Genomic DNA, 17243 nt, shown 5'->3' with positions numbered 1-17243 from the left:
CAGTTTTAAGAGACATTCTGAAAGGAGAAGGCAATTCTGGCCAAGAAGAGCTTTTATCTCCACTATGAAGAGCCCATTACAGATCCACAGTTGTTTATATGAGTGCTGTAATTAGAAATACACCCTTTTGAAAATCCTATCTACTCCACATAGTTTTCATAATGAACAATGAAAAATAGCATCAGGTTCCTTTTTTTTCTTCTTCCTTGGCTTATCAATATTATTAACAATAATATATTTAAGTAGGTATCAGCAGTCCAGGAAAAGTGAAGAATCTTTTAAAATTGGATTGTAATCTTTACTGTTTTTCTTATATGTTAAAATTTGGGTCCAGCCATTCCTCTTTCTTATTAACATACTTCAGTACTAAATAACCCTAAAACATGTGACTATGTCCTACTTTGGTTTGCTTTTTCCCATTGAGATGATGATAAAAATGTGGGAGTGAGACACAGTGGGGGATTAACTGAACCAAACCAGCTGCTTACTACAGTCCAATTCATTTGTGTAGAAATAAATGAGAAAATTTTGCTTTTTAGTCCACCATGAGAAGATGGAAGCCCTGACAGAAGTAGCCACAAAGCTATTATTTCTGTCTTGGAGCTATTCAACCAATGAATACTCCATAAATGCAGTGTCCATAAATTACACTTCAAATCTGGTGTTTTGCTAATTGATTTTATCCTTGTATATTAATACAATTCAAACAAGATTACCAAAGCTATGTAATCATAACATTTCTACCCTTGCCATACCAGCATGGAGATTGATTATGATTTTAAGGTCACAGGTTAAAAAGCCCACAGTGTATAAATCCAAAGAAAATAACAAAACCACTGACTTCCAATATTATGATATTATTAATATTGTGCTATTATTTATTAATAATAATTCTCTGTAATTGGTAACTAAATACCAGGCCCTCATGTTACAGATCTAGAGCCACACAATCAAGTTGCACACTGCTGATGGCAAACCTTGAAATGAAAGCCAGGAGCTGCTAATTCTGTCAAGTTTCTGCTCCTCTGTGGCCAAAATGTAGTAAGTTTACAGGAGCAGGCTGCTTATTTTCTGTAAGGACTTGTGACCTTGGCCAGACTCCTGTTGTCTTTAATCTCTACACCTGACAATAAAGGTCATTTATCAACTGGGAGTACCTGAATGAAGCTGGCCAGGAAAAAATCCTCTTCAGACTCATATGCTTCCATCTACATTGTCACCACTGAGGACACCAACTTCCTGTGAAACAGAAAAAGATTAAAGAAATATGATCTTTATGGAATACTTAAAAGGTAACTCAGTGAATGAAAAATAAAAATTACAATTAGATGAAGCGGAGTGTGTGCTTAGTTGTTTCTTGTGTTTGAACTGCTTTGAATCCTTTAATATTCTGGGGACTTTTGGGGGTTTAGTTCCCTTAAAAATCTGTCTTTGTCGGGACAGGCAATTCTTACAGGGAAGCTTTTTCCTCTATTGCTGTTGTTCATTTCCATACAACTCTTATTCCAACCATTTGCTGGAGAAAACAGCAAACATACAAATACCACATGAGAAAGTACATTGAATTTTGAAGAACAAGCTTTCATTGTTCAGCCATTCTTCAGGTACTGAGTACCGACCAAGAAGTGCTACAGACACTTTCTTACTACTGCCTTCTGATTATTTTTTTTTAATGTAGGAAAATTAGTAAGCAGAATTTGTATCATCACTTTGTAAGCAACCCACTTCCTTCTGACATCTTTTAGGATTCTAAACTCATCACCTGATTCTAAAAATCACCTGATTTTTACTTTTTTTTCTCTCTCAGTTTACTGGTGGCTCACTCATTCTGTCTCACTAGACCACAGGGTAGAAATGGCCCTATGCGTGCTTGTCAGATGAAGTTGGAATTCCTAATATTTGGCATATTTTCTTCCTCTACCTCCAGGTAAGCCACATAGCACAGCAGTGAGCAAAGAGGTGAGATTCCGGTTGAAGTGATGTAATGCTGAAAATTAAATTTACACACAAGCATTCAGAGTCTGGGTCACAGCTGGGTCACTCCTCTGAGTGGGAGGCAATCCAGCATGGAGCACAGGATAATGATTTCTCTGTGCTGAGGTCCCTTTCATAAAATACAGCACAAAGCTCTACCTTGATACCTGAATCTAAATTCAGTGTGAGTAACTATTGCAACTGGTTGGGTGGTAGTAAGGACTTAAATTATTTGTTACATGCTGTACTGTGTCCCCTTTTCAACCTACTAACACCCAGAAATAAGCTTTCCAGTAGCTGAACCCTCACACAGAGACTGTGTTTTGGAGCTGGCTGACTGAGGGTTTTTTCAATACAGACTACTGTTTAGAGTTGGAGGGGAGATTTTTTTTTTTCTTATTTCATGTTTCTGCACAGTCACCTCTGGCCAGGGCTGTTCTTTCTTAGCTGTATTTATCCCCTGTTCTCATTTGCATCCAGGTGTAGCTATCACAAAACCCTCTGTAACCTTGAGATAAGCTTTCTGTTAGTGGCTTCCAAGTGGGCTCCTCCTCGAGATGGTAGGAAGCACCTGCAGAACACCTCTGCCCACATACCAGCAACGAGGCCTTCCCAGGAGGGCCAGGCTCGTTCAGGCTGCTGGGACAGGCTTTGCAAAACACCTCTGAGTCTTGCAAACACAATCCCACCCAAAGGTAAAAACAACCTGTACCACTGTCCTTCCCCTGTGATAGTTGTCAGCCTTTTGAAAACAACCCCTACCACCGCCCTTCTGCTGTGGTGGTTGTCACCCTCTTGCACATCACCCTGCCAAGGATTTTTTGCACCCTACCTGCAAGGTTTCCCCTTGCCACACGACGATTCTGCAGTCAGCCACGGGCTGACAACCGCTGCACCAGGAGAGCGGCTGTCAGGGCCGTTTTGCATGAAGCACACGCAGCTCCTACCCAGCGAAGCCCTAATGTGTTGATTTACAGAGTCCTCTTGGCTGACATGGGAAAATGAGTCTGGTCATGGTTGATTTAACTTTTTATGGGCAAAGAGTCAGCCTGCTATAGTAAGTTTGGACTACTGCAAACATTTTGCACATTTACACACAAATCCAAGGGAGAGGGGAAAAAAAATATTCCAGATACTCGGCGGTTTTGATGCTCAACTCGCTTGAAAATAACAAGTTTCAATTAAATAAATCCAAAGGTGCTCGCTACAGGCTAAACCCTCAGGCGGAGTTACGATGGTCGGGGGTCTCCACACGCCACCCAGAGCCCAAGCCGCCGCGGAACTTCCCGCGGTACTTACTAGGGGCCGGGCACACCCCCCCTTCTCTCCGGGCCCGGCGGCGGGGGGCGGGCGCAGGCAGCGGGCGGAGCGGAGGGAGAGAGGCGGGGGGCTCCGCCCGCCCCGGCGGAAGTGTCTGCGGCCGCGGATCCTGCCCCACCGGCTCCTTTCACAGCAGCTGCTTGCTCAGTCTTCCCCTCCGAGAGAAGGGTGGGGTGGGTTTTTTCCCCCACCCCCATAATTAACTAAAAGCAGCAGCGGAGCGGCCGGTGTGCCGGAACCCAGCCCGCCCCTTCAAGCCGGCAAGTAGCGTCGCGCCGAGCCGAGCTCTGCCCCGCCGGGACGGGCAATGCCGCCGCCTGCCCCGCTCTGCCGGTGGGCACCGAAGGGCTCGCCGTCCCGGTGATGTTTTTTTTTTTTTGTCCGCCAGTGGCTTCCCCGGAGCCGCTCGGGGCACAGGCTGCGGGAGACAGGCTGATCTACGGCCGCAGCGAAGGGCGAGCGGGGCCGGGAGCCGCCGCGGCATCGCGCCGGGAAGGTGCAGCCCCGGCGGGCGTCTGCCCGCTCTGCCCGGCCCCGGGGCGGTGGAGCCCCTTCTCATCACCCATCTCTCATCACACACACCCTCTCCCACTCGGAGAATAAATTCTGAAAAAAAACCCATAAAATATAGCGCCTGTCAATTTACCTCCGGCTTGTTCATCGCCCGAAAAGACGGGGAGGTGGGGGGCAGCGTGTTGCCTGGGTTGGGGTGCCAGGAGGAAGATGAGTGCTTCTTTCATTAACCTAATGGTAATTGCGAAAAGACTCCCTTCTTTTTGTCAGCTCCACCTAATCAAAACCGAATATCTGTATGTGGCACTGACAAAATCAGTAAAACTTCACCTTCGACTTTATTGATCTGAACAGACAGGCAGAGTTTTCTATGGTGTTCAATTTGGGGAATTAAAAAAAATCACTCCGCTAACAGCATTTGGTACATTTCTAACCCATATGTCACCTCAGTGCTTTAAATAATTATATTTGCATGCAGGGAGTGATTCATAAATATGTCAGGATTGTGAAATATAGGCAGGCATTTCAAACTTTCTATTTAAAAAACATGAATTATGGCCACGAAAAATGTGTTCCCATTTAAGGGTGATACGAAGTATTTGGTGTCTAGTACGGAGGCCCATCCATCATATAGACAATAAAGAGAGTTTTTGCCTGACGTTGGAAATTTATGGTTGCCCTTCTCTGCCCTAATAACTCAAGCATTGTGTCAGCCTGTGACAGCCTTTGCAGAAAAACAGCAACCCTGTTATCAATCAAAAAGCCCTTTTACATTTTTAGCAAAACTCTGATCATCCAGACACCCTTTTAATGTATATATTACATCATTATAGATCATTCTGCACTTTTACTGCAACTCAACAAAATGATCCATCACTTCAGGACAGTCCTGATGAACGCTGATGTAAATTATTTGCACGTCGCTAGTACAGTACAAAATGAAAAATGTACTTTAGGTGGAATTAATTTTAGGGTGTAAAAAGATAAAGATGAAAGCAACGGGGATGAGAGGAGACCCAAATGCATCATTAGGAATGACTGAAAACAAGCTAATAGTTATTAAAATTAAGATTATTTTAACCTTTTCGGATCGTGGATCTAGACTGTTCCAAGAAGATAGAGAAGATATATTGCATGCTTCTCCCTGCCCTTACCCCCGCCCAAAACGCAGCTATCTTGTAATTGTCTCCAGGATTATTTTCCATTTGTCATTTGGGTGTTTAGATAGGGTTCATTAACGGGGTTCTTGTGCCTTTTCCAGGCTTAAAACTTTTCCATGTCTTTCCAAAGACGTTATCCTCATGCTGTTGGAGACGCATCTGGTTGATCCGCACAGTTTCCATAACAAAGTTGTCAATAAACATATTCTGCATTTGGGATCCAAGCGAGGAGGCTAAAGATCGCCTCCATTTGTGTGCCACGGTTAATTTCAGAAGGATTACTGTAACCAAAGACGTGCTTTGTTGGTATAATTCTCTCCCGTAGCCTGCAGGCTTTCGCAGAAGATAAACACAGAGATGCCTTGATGATTGCTGAGATTCAGTGATCAGACCAAGGTGTTACAGGAGCGAGGAGACTCTCTGTTTTTTTGTTTGTTTGTTTGACTCTTAAAATCTAGGCAGCAAATACCAGTTCGAGCACATACATGCGAATTAGGAAACGTGTTCGCTTGCTGTGGGCTCGATCATTTTAATGGTGGAACATTCAATAACGTGAAATGGTGCTAAAAATCTCCATGCACTTTAACAGGAAACATACTCAGCCTTTCCCGTCTCATCCCACTCGTTTGATTTGCTCTCTCCCTCGCTTTCTAGAAAGTTACCATAAGGCTTGTTTACCAGAAAAGCTGATTGCATAAGGAACACCTTACACATGAAAGAGGAGAGATTTGGATAACAGCTGTTGGTAGAAGGGTTTCAACACGGGAGAAAACATTTTCACACTCTCTACACCAAACAATGTCAGTAGGGGAATCTAGAGGGCTTAAAAGAGAAAGAGGGGTTTATTATAATTAATATTATTATTATCATTACTATTATTACTAGGTGCGTTACAATCTTCCTTAGCTCGGCTTAACAAAAGGAATAAAAATAGGCAAACTCATTCGAAAATATTTTAGGAGAAGGTACATTTCTGAAAGCAGTGAGCGAGCAAGCAAGAAAACAAAAAAAAGTGATTTTTCTCTGCTCGTTTAGTAAAAATACCACTGACAAGTGAAATTCACTTTCACTTACACGTGACTATTATTTTGAAGATGGCTCTAAAATTATCACCACTTACAAAACGATTACCTACATCTCATGCGGAGTAAAATAGATAGTGCTTATATATATTAAGAAAGTGATTATGAGCATGAGGGTAAATATTTTCGAGAACTATGCAAATAAGGGAGGTTTGGAAATCTTACTCTCGTTGGCAATCAGTCAAACTGTTCCCTTTAATAAAATTGTGGAAGAATTGCCCCACACCTGGAGTGTGAGAAACGCCGGATACCAGGGCAGATGCCTCAGCTATTATCTGAGAACACGCAGGCTCATAATAAAATAAAAATTAAAAAAAAAAAGGGGGGGGGGAAGGGTGGCTTTCTGGGGAGGAGGGGACAAGTTGTGTCTCTCCCCCAGGTGTACAATATTTGGTGTAGTATTTCTGATAATACATCACATTTTTAGCCGAAGTATAATCATTCTTGGGAGGGAAAAAAAAAATGCACCGTTTACAAAAACCTATTGCAATGCGTATCTTAATAAAAGCCTTGGGGTAGATAGCGAAACGCAAGCACTACCAAAGCAAATAAATTTGAAGCCCAGGACGGACAGACAGGTAGCTGGATAGTGCTACGCATGGAAATCCAGCGCAGACACAACTCAGCAACAACGTCCCTGATAATTAAAAGCTTAACGTTGTTCTAAGCGATGAAAAGAGAAGGGGTGGAAAGAATAAAAATAAAAATAAAAAAATAATAAAAAACCCAAAACCCACAAAAACACCAAAACCCAAACAAAACCTAAAGGGCCTGTAGGGTTGCTGCTGTTCGGTTTAAAAGACTGAACGCCCTTTTCCAACATGATCTACAGAAGCTGACACTTAAATGGCAAGGGAGCAAGCTCGCCGGGAAGGCACGCTGGTGCCGAGGTTCCTGCAGTTCCCTCTCCCGAGGGAAAAACAGTCAGTCCGGGTTTTTTGCCAGATCCTGACCAGGGTTTGCAGCTCGCCAGCCTGACCTGTCAAGCGGATTATTTTAGAGGGAGATTAATAGGGGAGGCGGGCTGCAATAATAATCGTTTTGTTTGATGTGACAACTTTGATAGGCGTTGATTTACTTACAAACTGATAGGCTTTTAATTGAGCGCCTCCATCCAGCTTGAGATGAAAGGAAAACCGCATTGAAAAGCTGCCCGAGTGCCCTCGAGCCTCAATACTGATTAGCCATCTCGACAGTGAATAGTTCAAGGCATTTTCAAACTTTTTTTCCTCTCTCGCTCTCCTCTCCTCCTCAAATATCTGCCAGCCCACTCCTTTTTAAGAGAAAATAAATCATTTCCATTGTGTGCAAATAAAATCGACTTGACATGCTTGCCAATAGCTGGTAGGTAAAGGAAAGTGTGGACTGGCACTTGTTAATTAATTCCTCCTTTGCTCTCCTTTTCTTTTTTTCTTTTCTTTTTTTCTTTTAAGTTACAATTTTCCTTTGTAAGAGGAGGAAGACGGGTTCAAACCCTTAGCTTTTGTTGTTGTTGTTGTTGTTGTTGTTGTTGTTTTTAAAGGAAAATAAAAGCAACAGCCACTAAAACTTCAACAAGGCTACACAAGGAAACGCCGAACAGCAAACCGCCTGCACGGACTCATTAAACCAGGATCGCGACGGTTACGAGCAGGACGGAATCCATCTTCTTCAGCTCAAGAGAGGAAAGGAGCTCGCAGCAGCCAAAACACAAACTCCGCACCGCTTTCGAGCTGCAGCCCCGCCGCCCGCCCGCTCCTACGCGTGTGCATCCTAACTCCGAGCCCCTGGCTGGGAATGGTTTTCCGCGAGTGTTCCGCGCAGTGAATAAGCTCTCATAGCTCAGAAATGCTTTGGAGAGGGCAAGGGGGAAGGGATGTCTCGGGGCTGATTTTTTTTTTTACAAGCTTCTGCATAAAGAGTTTACAGTACTGAGTGTGATTTAAATCTCATTTCAAAGGCTGAGAGGGGGGAAAAAAGAAAAAAAGAGGGAGAGAAAAAGCTGTCCTCTGAAGTTACTAATTAAATTACCCTCTGGTGCCTCTACTTCAGCCAGAAAGATGGGGGTTCGGGGTTGTTCCCCCTCTCTCCTTCCCCTCGCTTCTCTTGGTGCTCTGTTCTACACCGGCTTCGCCTTTGGTTCCCTGGCTTAAAAATAAACCAACCCCTTCCCGAAATCACCCTTACCTCCGCAAGAAAAGAAAGAAGGAAGGGAAAATGGGGAGGGGGGGGAGCCTTCCCACAGCTGACTCTACCTTAAGACAATTAATCTTTAGTCTTTCACCCTGGGAGGCAGGATAAATACAACGAGAAAACAGATAGGAGTCTCCCTGGTCCTGTAAGGAAAACAGCTGTTCCAAGCACTTTAATGCAAATGAACACAAATGAAGGTTTCAGCTTTTTTTTTTTTTTTTTTCTTTCTTTCTTCCAGAGTTTTACTGCACTCCATTTATCAATTGGACTTGACAACAAAAGAAAGAACTGGGGGAAAACCTGGGGCAGATTTAAGTCACTTCCACTCTATTTAAAGGAAGGGGGGGAGCTTCTTGAGGGCAAGTTGTGGGTCTTGTCAGTCCTATTGCAATATCGGGTGGGTTGGTTCTTTCATTTGTTTGGGTTTTTTTTTTTAAATGCAAGATTTCTTTCTCTGTTTCCCCCACCCTTTTAATTTTCAAGATCTTGTAAGATGACGGCGGTTTTTGCAAAATGAAAGTATACTTGTGACTTACCACCGAAAAGTTGTGGCAATAAGCCCTGTTCTTCATAACCCCTAGTCTTTCAAGAGAAAATACAGAAATTAAGAAGTTTGCTTAAAATTAATTGTATCTTGGTAGAAGCTAGGAGAGTTCCGCGTATTTTCCCTTCTCTATACACTATATTAGAAGAGTAAATTGTTTTAAATAAAGCACAGCAGACTAACTGCAGGATTTAAAGGGTTTAGGGGATGAGGGGGGGGGGTGTGAGCACGTATCTAAGAAACCTGCCTTATGCCTAACTCGGAAGAAGATGGTTAAGGGCTACCTGACAGATCTGCTTAGGGACTGGGGAAAATCGGTGTGTTCAAGGGGCTTGATTCAGCAGCTACAAACGCGAGAAAGTGAAAGTCCTTCCTCTCTCCCACCCCTTCCAGGATCGGCGCCTGTTCTGGTCGGAGTCCAGGTCAGGAATTGGACGCGACCTCTAAAGCGCTTGCCTTGTTCTTCACTTGTCAAACGTGTTTTATCTCTAAGTGACCTTTTTGTTAATGTTGTAGATTGTGTGGGCCACCATGTCAGATCCGGAAACAAAAGTAAAAGATTGATTAACACATTTTGCCTGTGAAAAAATGTTATGGGATGAGAAGGTTGAAGGAGGGGAGTGGGGGGAGGATACTGAGATGCAAAGTACAAAGAGAAAAGAAAAAGGCAATCCGGGGAAAGGCAGAAGGGCTGCGGACTCTGCCCGGGGCATCCGCCGGCACGGTAAAACCGGGGGCAGAGGACTCGGTAGGCTTTGGGAGGGCACAGACACAAAGCAGGATGGATATAACGCCCGGTGGATCCAGCGTGCATACCCACGAGATTCTCAACACAGTCCCGCTGAAATCAAACACATACATGTGAACCGAGACTCTTGCCAAGTCTTGGGGCAGCGTCCCCAGGGCCCCGGCGACAGCGACCAGGCCATCCCGGCGGCTGCAGGAATGAAGGGGTCTTCTTCGAAGAGAACGGGGAGAGAAGGGGAAGAAGAGCCCGGCAGCCCTTCCCAGCTCTGTACCGGAGCGCGCAGGGCAGCACGGTTGCAGAGCCAGGAAGGGCTGCCGGGTGCTGGCACTCAAATCGAGTTTACTCGAAGGATTTATTCCGTAAATTGAATGGCTTTTTCTCCCGAGGAGCCCGTCTCTCCCTCTGTTTTCCTTCCTTCCTCCCTCTCTCTCTTTCCCCCTTCAAGTCACACCAGGCTTGTAATCAGCAACAAAAGCTGACATAAATCAAGGGCGGATTGACAGGGGCTGACAAATAACTGATTGATTGCGGTTGGGGAGCACTGACAATTGACGGCGGGGCGGAGAGACCCGAAAGGCAGCGGCGGGCGGTGCGTGACAGCCCCGCGTGTGACGACTTGGCCTCCCCCCAATCCCGACCGACCTCCCCCCGATCCCGACCGGCCTCCCCCCCCAGTCCCGACCGGCTCCCCCAATCCCTCCGCGCTCCCCGCGCCGCCGCAAGCCGCGCCGCAGCGCCCCGCTCCCTCCCGCCGCGGGCGGCGACGTGCAGGCCGGCGCTCTGCAGGTTCTCGTCCCAGCCTACCCCCGCGTTGTGAAGCGGGAGGGGCGGGAAAAAAACAACAACGCCCCGCGTCCTTCTTCGGGGCCTGGAAAGGGGACGCGGCGACGGCCACGGAGCTGTTAACCCCCCCACATACATACACACACACACACACCCCGGCGGCTTGCTCTGGGGAAAAGAGGGAGTGGGGGACGGGGGCCGAGGTTGTAGGCGCCGTGCGGGGGGCGGCAGGCTGTGCTCGGGGCGGTGTGCTGTGCGGTGAGGCCGCGCTTGGGGAAGGGGAAAGGGAGGGCCTCGCGGCTACCCGAGCACCCCCAATCCTCCCCCCCGCCAGGCACGGCACCCTGAAGCCCCGAGCACAGCAGCCTCCACCATCCCCACTTCCCCCCCCCGGTGCTGCCGGGGTATCGGCGGCGGCTGCAGAGGAAGAAAAAACGTTGTCAGCGCGTGATGTGAAACAGAGAATTAACGCCCAGCCCCGTCCTAGGAGCGAAAACAAGGAAGGAGGGGAGGAGAGAGGGAAGGCGGACGAGAAAGGGAAGGGTAAAAAAAAAAAAAAAAAAAAAAAAAAAAAAAAGCGAGAGACCATTAAAAACAGAGAAAAAAAGCCCCAGAAAAGGGAACGTCACATCCCCTTGACCCTCCAATCACCTCGGGGTCCCATTTGATTGGAAGGCGGCAAAGGCTTTAATCTCAGACTAATTCAGCTGCTTTTGAAGTGAGTTTCTTTGCCAGATCCCGGGCTGGATGGGCAGCGGCTCGCATCACAGCTGAGCGGCGGAGGCGAGCGCTCCGCTCCGCGCCGCACCGGGGGAGCCGAGAGCGGCCGAGGGGGACAGCGGCTCACTCGCAGCCCCCACCCCCGCCCCCAGCACAGCCCAAGGATTACTCGGCTTTTTTTTTTTTTTTTTTTTCCTCTTTCTCTCCGGCCGGCTCCCCTCTTTCCCTCCCCCCTCCCCACCCACGCCCTCCCCGCCAGAGAGAGCCACGGGACATTTTATGTTTGTTTTCCTGCTCGGGGGGCGTGTGGCTTTTTTCCCTCCTCGCCCGCAGAAAGCGAGCGAGCGTTTCCGAGTGCGAGCGGTGCCACTTGCCCCAGTTTTCCATGCGAGGTTTTGGGTCATGATCACATCGCCCTCGCTTTCTGCTATAAGAAGTAGTAAGCGCAGCAGCAGCCTCAGCGAGCCCGGAGGCAGCCCCCGCCGCAGCCGCAGCGTCGCCGACCTCGCCGGGCCGAACGGGCACGCTGGGAATAACGGCGGCGGCAGCAGCAGCAGCAGCAGTCTCGGAGCCAAGCCCTGCTTCCACACCGTCCCCCCCTCGGACCCGCTACGCCAAGCCAATCGCCTTCCCATCAAAGTCTTGAAAATGCTTACGGCGCGGACTGGACACATTTTACACCCTGAATATCTGCAGCCTTTACCTTCCACGCCAGTCAGCCCCATCGAGGTAAGGACCCGGGAGCCGGTACCCCCACCCCCGGCTCTTGCTTCCCTCCCTGCCCGGGCGCTGGCTGGGCATGGCGGCTCCGCCAGCCTCTCTCTCGGCACTTTCTTTCCTGCGCTTGGAAACGCGTTTGCTCCAGGAAACGGGCTGCTTTTGATCTAGAGTTAGCGCAAGGAACCGCTCCTGCATTTTTTTTTCTTTCCTCTCCCTATTTACTGGGCTAGTTTCTAATTCCTGTGTAAATTAACTTTTAATTTTTGCTCTTTTTAGCCTTTTTTTTTCTTCTTCTTCTTTTGAGAGTGAAAGCAAACGACCCAGTCTGGGGTCACGATCCGGCCACGCAACTAAGCGAGTGCTAAACAACCTTGCTTTTGCGGGGAGCATTCGGGGGCGAGGAAGGGGGGGGAACAGACACGATACGGGGGGAAGGGTGCGAGCGGAGAGGGACACGCGTGGGTGCGGCAGGGTAACTATTTCTGCTGCCCGATCGTTCCCTTTCAAGTACCGGCACGCGTTTGCGCTTTGGCGGCCCTGTTCGTCCCTTTTCTCCTCTGTCGAGCTTGTCGGTCCCGCTCTGCCTGGCTCTCTGTTTGTGGGACCGAAACTCGAAAGGGAGCGGGGTGGTGGGAAGGGTGTGTCCGTGGGAATGAATGATTTCATTATGGTCTCTGCGGAGCGAGGACACCCCTTTCCCCCCCGGAGCCCGTCTCGCCGGCTAAGTCGGGCTCTGTTTATAAATAGTGGCAGCAGTCAGGGCGCAGAAATGCTGCTGCTGCTACTGCAGTCGCTATAGTTCACGGGTGGGTTCGTGCGCCTGCAGGGCCGGAAGCAAACGCCGAGGCGCCGCCGAGCTCGGCGCTGCCCGGGCCGCGGCCGGGGAAGCTGCGGGCGCTGAAGAGTGGCAGCGTTGGGGCTCGCAGCGGTACGAAAAGCCCCAGCCCTTCTTTAAAGGCTTTGTGGAAAATGGTGCATGCAGGGAGGAGGCTGTCAGGGTGATGAATGCGCACGAAATTCTTCCTTACTGCCAAGCTGCTCTCTGCAAAAAAACGTACGGGACAAGTGTCCTAAGTGTATGCCCCGGGGGGGGGCTTTTAGACCCCGATTAAAACTCTGTCTTTGTGTGTTCTTCTGATTTCCGCAGCTGGACGCGAAGAAGAGCCCCCTGGCCCTTTTGGCACAAACTTGCTCGCAGATAGGGAAGCCGGACCCATCCCCTTCCTCCAAACTCTCTTCGGTCACCTCCAATGGCTCCGGAGGCGACAAGGACTCCAAGTCGGGCCCTTTGAAGCTCAGCGACATCGGCGTGGAGGACAAGTCGAGCTTCAAGCCCTACTCCAAGCCGGGCGCCGAGAAGAAGGAGCCAGGGGCGGCGGGCTGCGCGGGCGCCCCCGCCGCGGGGGTCGCGGCCGGGGAGAAGTCGGGATTCCGGGTGCCGAGCGCCACCTGCCAGCCGTTCACCCCAAGGACAGGCAGCCCCAACTCCAGCGCCTCCGCCTGCTCGCCGGGGCTGCTGCCGGCCGAGGGCAAAGGCGGGGAGGACAAGAAGGACTCGGAGGGCTGCGGCAAGAGCGGCAGCTCCGGCTCGGAGGGAGGCCCGGGCACCACCAGCATCAGCCACAGCCGGATTAGCGTGAGCTGTGCCGGGATTAACGTGGAGGTCAACCAGCACCAGGAGAGCACGCCGGGCTCCAAGCCCATCGCCTCGGACTCCGCCTCCTCCTGCAGCAGTACCACCGCCACCTCCTCCACCTCCGTCCTGGGCTCCGGCCTGGTGGCCCCCGTCTCCCCTTACAAGCCGGGCCAGACCGTCTTCCCTCTGCCCCCGGCGGGCATGAGCTACCCGGGGACGCTGGCTGGAGCCTACGCCGGCTACCCGCCCCAGTTCCTGCCGCACGGAGTGGCGCTGGACCCCACCAAATCCTCCAGCCTGGTGGGAGCCCAGCTGGCCGCCGCCAGCAGCCTGGGCTGCAGCAAACCGGCGGGGTCGAGCCCGCTGGCGGGCGCGTCGCCGCCGTCGGTGATGACGGCGAGCCTGTGCCGAGACCCGTACTGCCTGAGCTACCACTGCGCCAGCCACCTGGCCGGCGCCGCCGGCGCCTCCTGCGCCCACGACCAGGCCCTCAAGTCCGGATACCCCCTCGTCTACCCCACCCACCCTTTGCACAGCGTCCACTCCTCGCTGACCGGCGCCACGCCGCCCTCGCTGGCCGGCCACCCTTTGTACCCTTACGGCTTCATGCTCCCCAACGACCCCCAGCCGCACATCTGCAACTGGGTGTCGGCCAACGGACCCTGCGACAAGCGCTTCGCCACCTCGGAGGAGCTGCTTAGCCACTTGCGGACCCATACTGCCTTCCCGGGCACCGATAAACTCCTCTCCAGCTACCCCAGCTCCTCCTCGCTGGCCAGCGCGGCGGCCGCGGCCATGGCGTGCCACATGCACATCCCCACGACGGGCGCCCCGGGTAGCCCGGGCACGCTGGCCCTGCGCAGCCCGCACCATGCGCTGGGACTCGGCAGCCGCTACCACCCTTACTCCAAGAGCCCCCTGCCCACCCCCGGGGCCCCCGTGCCCGTGCCCGCTGCCACCGGACCCTACTACTCCCCTTACGCACTCTACGGGCAGAGACTCACCACAGCTTCAGCCTTGGGGTACCAGTGAGCACAGGCGGCAGCGGGGGGGGCTTTGACACACAACACCGAGTTCTAGCGGTGAGGGGAAGGGAAGCCCTGCGAAACTTTATAAAAAGTTGGAAAGAAAAAAAAAAAAAGCTGACTTTTTACAAAATAGTGTTCATTTGAGGACTGGATCCATGAGCACTGTATTTATTTATGTTAGCTTCAAGCGGGACAACGAATCATAAAGTGCATTACTTAACTGAGCTCAATAGGTAAAAGTGGACACCCATTGTAGAATATAAATAAAAAGATAGAGGTCTTCTCTTTAATGTTACTTTAAAATTGCTATGATTGTATTGTACGTTCTTATTTAATGTCTCATTGAAACAAAAAAATTTACATGCATGTTTGTTACTAAAAAAAAAAAAAACAACTCGCAATTTGTCAGTTATAATTTCAAATTGCAATTATTTTTAAGGTGTATACCCTTGAAAGAGAATTGGTATTTTTTTGTATGTATTCTGGAAGAAAAACAAAAACAATTCTATTCCAAAAACCTCATTTGCCTTATTTTGTTCTTTAAAAGGAACACTTAACTATTTTTAATTTTTAAGTCCACCCTGTAAAAAGGGTTAAGGTTTACGTCATGTACTAAAATAGACAATGTATCGCTTTAAAGATTAAAATTCCGTATATTTGATGTATTAAAAGGTTTTACTTTTTTTTTTTAATACACTTTGATTCTGTTATAAAACCCGAGTAGGTCTTGAATGGAGGCAACTGCTAATTTCTCCTTAAGCGTTTATTCAATTTTAATTAAAAATAAAAAAAAGAAAACACAAGTTTTTTTATTGTACCCCAGGGCTCTCAAAAAAAAAAAAAAAAAGTATTTTTTCCTCTCACTAGAATTTATAGGCATGAAATAGGAAAACTGAGAATCGGTTAGGCTTTTTGCAGTTTCCTAAGGAATATTACCTCTTTTTTAAAAAAAGACATTTTTAATACAAAAACATGTGTTTTTTAACTGATTTTCAATTGTAAACTTTGTTCTTTCTTTAGAAAGAAAAGGGGAAGGCAGGACTTATTTGTAAAAGAATACAAAGATGAACTGGAAGCTCCTTTTTTTTTTTTTTGTTTCAGTGTAATGCATAACTATTAATCTCCTTTTTCCTAAAACAGAAGTTCAGAAGCAGTTAGGGAAGAGCTCTCTGATCTCATCCACTTATTTTCAATTTCTTTCTTCAGCTCATACCGCAGCACAAACCATCATCACGTTAAAAAAAAAAATAATAATACCGGACTGCTGTGAGAATTTTCTTTTAAAAATGAAGGGGAAAAAAAAAAAAGCCATCAATTTTTGGGTCCGAGTTTGCTTTTCACTGAAGTGCGGTGCCAAACTCGACGTGATGCCGAGAGGGGCTTGCGCCTGCCTGCTCCGTGTCTCTGCCTGCCCAGCCCGGGCTCCCCAGCTCCCAGGGCCACCGCCCGGCTCCGTCTCGTCGTCCTGCACACAGGTAGGAGCGGGGGCTGCGCCGGGAAAGCCGAACCAGCTACCCGAACTGCCGAACGAACCGTTGCCACCCAGATAAGACGCAAAAGTGCTAGCCCGAGCCCGCAAAGGCGATGCCAGCCAGGGGCTTTGCTCCTGAGGTCTGCCAGGGGCTCGCGGGGAACCTGCAGCCCCCCGCATCGTCCCTGTCCCCCCACTGCGGGCTGCCCTGGCCCCGGCCGCAGCGCGACGAGCAGGCAAGGGGGAAAAGTTGCAAGCGGCGACTGAGCTTGACAAATCACTGGGTTGTTTCCCCCTCCCAGCTCCTTCTGTATCCCCCACAATATAATTACTGTTCAAAGTTTCCCGTGGTGCCAGATGCTAATTAGTCTAATACGTTTGCTCCAGATAATTAGTGGAAGTTAGCGTTAATGTGTAAAGGAGAGAAAAACAGCGAGCTAATGAAGCTCCCGGCCGCCCCGGCACCCGGCGCTGCCGAGGCCGGGCCGGGCCCGGGATGGAGACGGGGAGGCTGGGGTCGGCGGGTTCTGGGCCTTGCTGCGACTCTTTTGGGACGGATGATCCGAAAGCGGCGCGGGAAATGCTTTGTGCTTTTATCGAATGTATTTTGTTCCCCTTAGATGGGAAAGGGAGCATCGCGTATCTCTGCTACAGGGAACGGAAAATCAGCTCTCGTTAGAAACTGATGAGTTGGAGAACGGGAGGGGAGGGCAGAAGTGTTAACTGCACCAAGTAAAACTTGAATAATAAAGTAGGAAGCGGATACAAACACGGCAAGTGATCGAAAGAACGGCTTTGCGGGTGGGGGGTAATGATGGTGGAAGATTCATTCATCCAGCGAGTCCGAGAAAGGCAGAACAAGCTCGCCCCCCGCTCGCTCCTGCAGCCTGGCCAGCCTGCCCTCCCCGCCCCACTATTTTAACCACCCCTAATCTAAAGAAAATATATATATATATTTCAGGCTCCAGCTGGGCATGCAAGCCGCTATTACAGATTTGCCGCGATTAAAAATACAACAAACCACCAACACCACCACATACGCTCCTCTTCTGTTCACGTATTTCATACTATTCCAGATTTTTAGTAGCTGCAGCTCGGACCTCGCTAGCTAAAAGGCACCGGTAGTCAGGTGTGGCAGGGGCTGGTTTGTTTTTGTTTTTAAAAAGAGAGGGATAGCTGTGCCCTGGAGCCCTAACTTCAGCTTTGTGGACTTGGAGTTCTGGAAAGTTGTACACCTGGAGATTTGTGATGCGAGGAAATGAACATTTCAGGTTATTATTACTGTTTTGCTCAGACACTGCTCCCGAGATTAATGAAAAATTTAAAAAAGCTTAATTTATATGTAGAGTGGTGGTAAGGAGGTCTCTCTCCC

The 17243-nt window shown here is 49.2% G+C and overlaps 1 protein-coding gene across 1 annotated transcript; it reads left to right on the top strand.

Annotated features, from left to right (window-relative positions):
• The first annotated feature begins 11247 nt into the window (after nt 1-11247).
• Nucleotides 11248-15065, top strand: ZNF503 (zinc finger protein 503). The gene is made up of 2 exons (XM_030453702.1): nt 11248-11745; nt 12884-15065. The coding sequence occupies exons 1-2, from the start codon at nt 11296-11298 to the stop codon at nt 14402-14404; spliced, it is 1971 nt and encodes a 656-aa protein (XP_030309562.1). The 5' UTR covers nt 11248-11295; the 3' UTR covers nt 14405-15065.
• The last annotated feature ends 2178 nt before the right edge of the window (nt 15066-17243 follow it).

This window comes from Calypte anna, chromosome 6 (assembly GCF_003957555.1).
Source record: "Calypte anna isolate BGI_N300 chromosome 6, bCalAnn1_v1.p, whole genome shotgun sequence".
NCBI lineage: Eukaryota > Metazoa > Chordata > Aves > Apodiformes > Trochilidae > Calypte > Calypte anna.
Note: the sequence above shows the minus strand (reverse complement) of the source record. Positions and strands in the feature narration are given on the sequence as shown.

Excerpts from the sequence above, each read along its gene's own strand:
- ZNF503 (XM_030453702.1), top strand. The coding sequence starts at position 11,296 with ATGTTTGTTTTCCTGCTCGGGGGGCGTGTGGCTTTTTTCCCTCCTCGC. Across the intron at positions 11,746-12,883 it reads CGCCAGTCAGCCCCATCGAG|CTGGACGCGAAGAAGAGCCC; the intron begins GTAAGGACCCGG and ends TGATTTCCGCAG.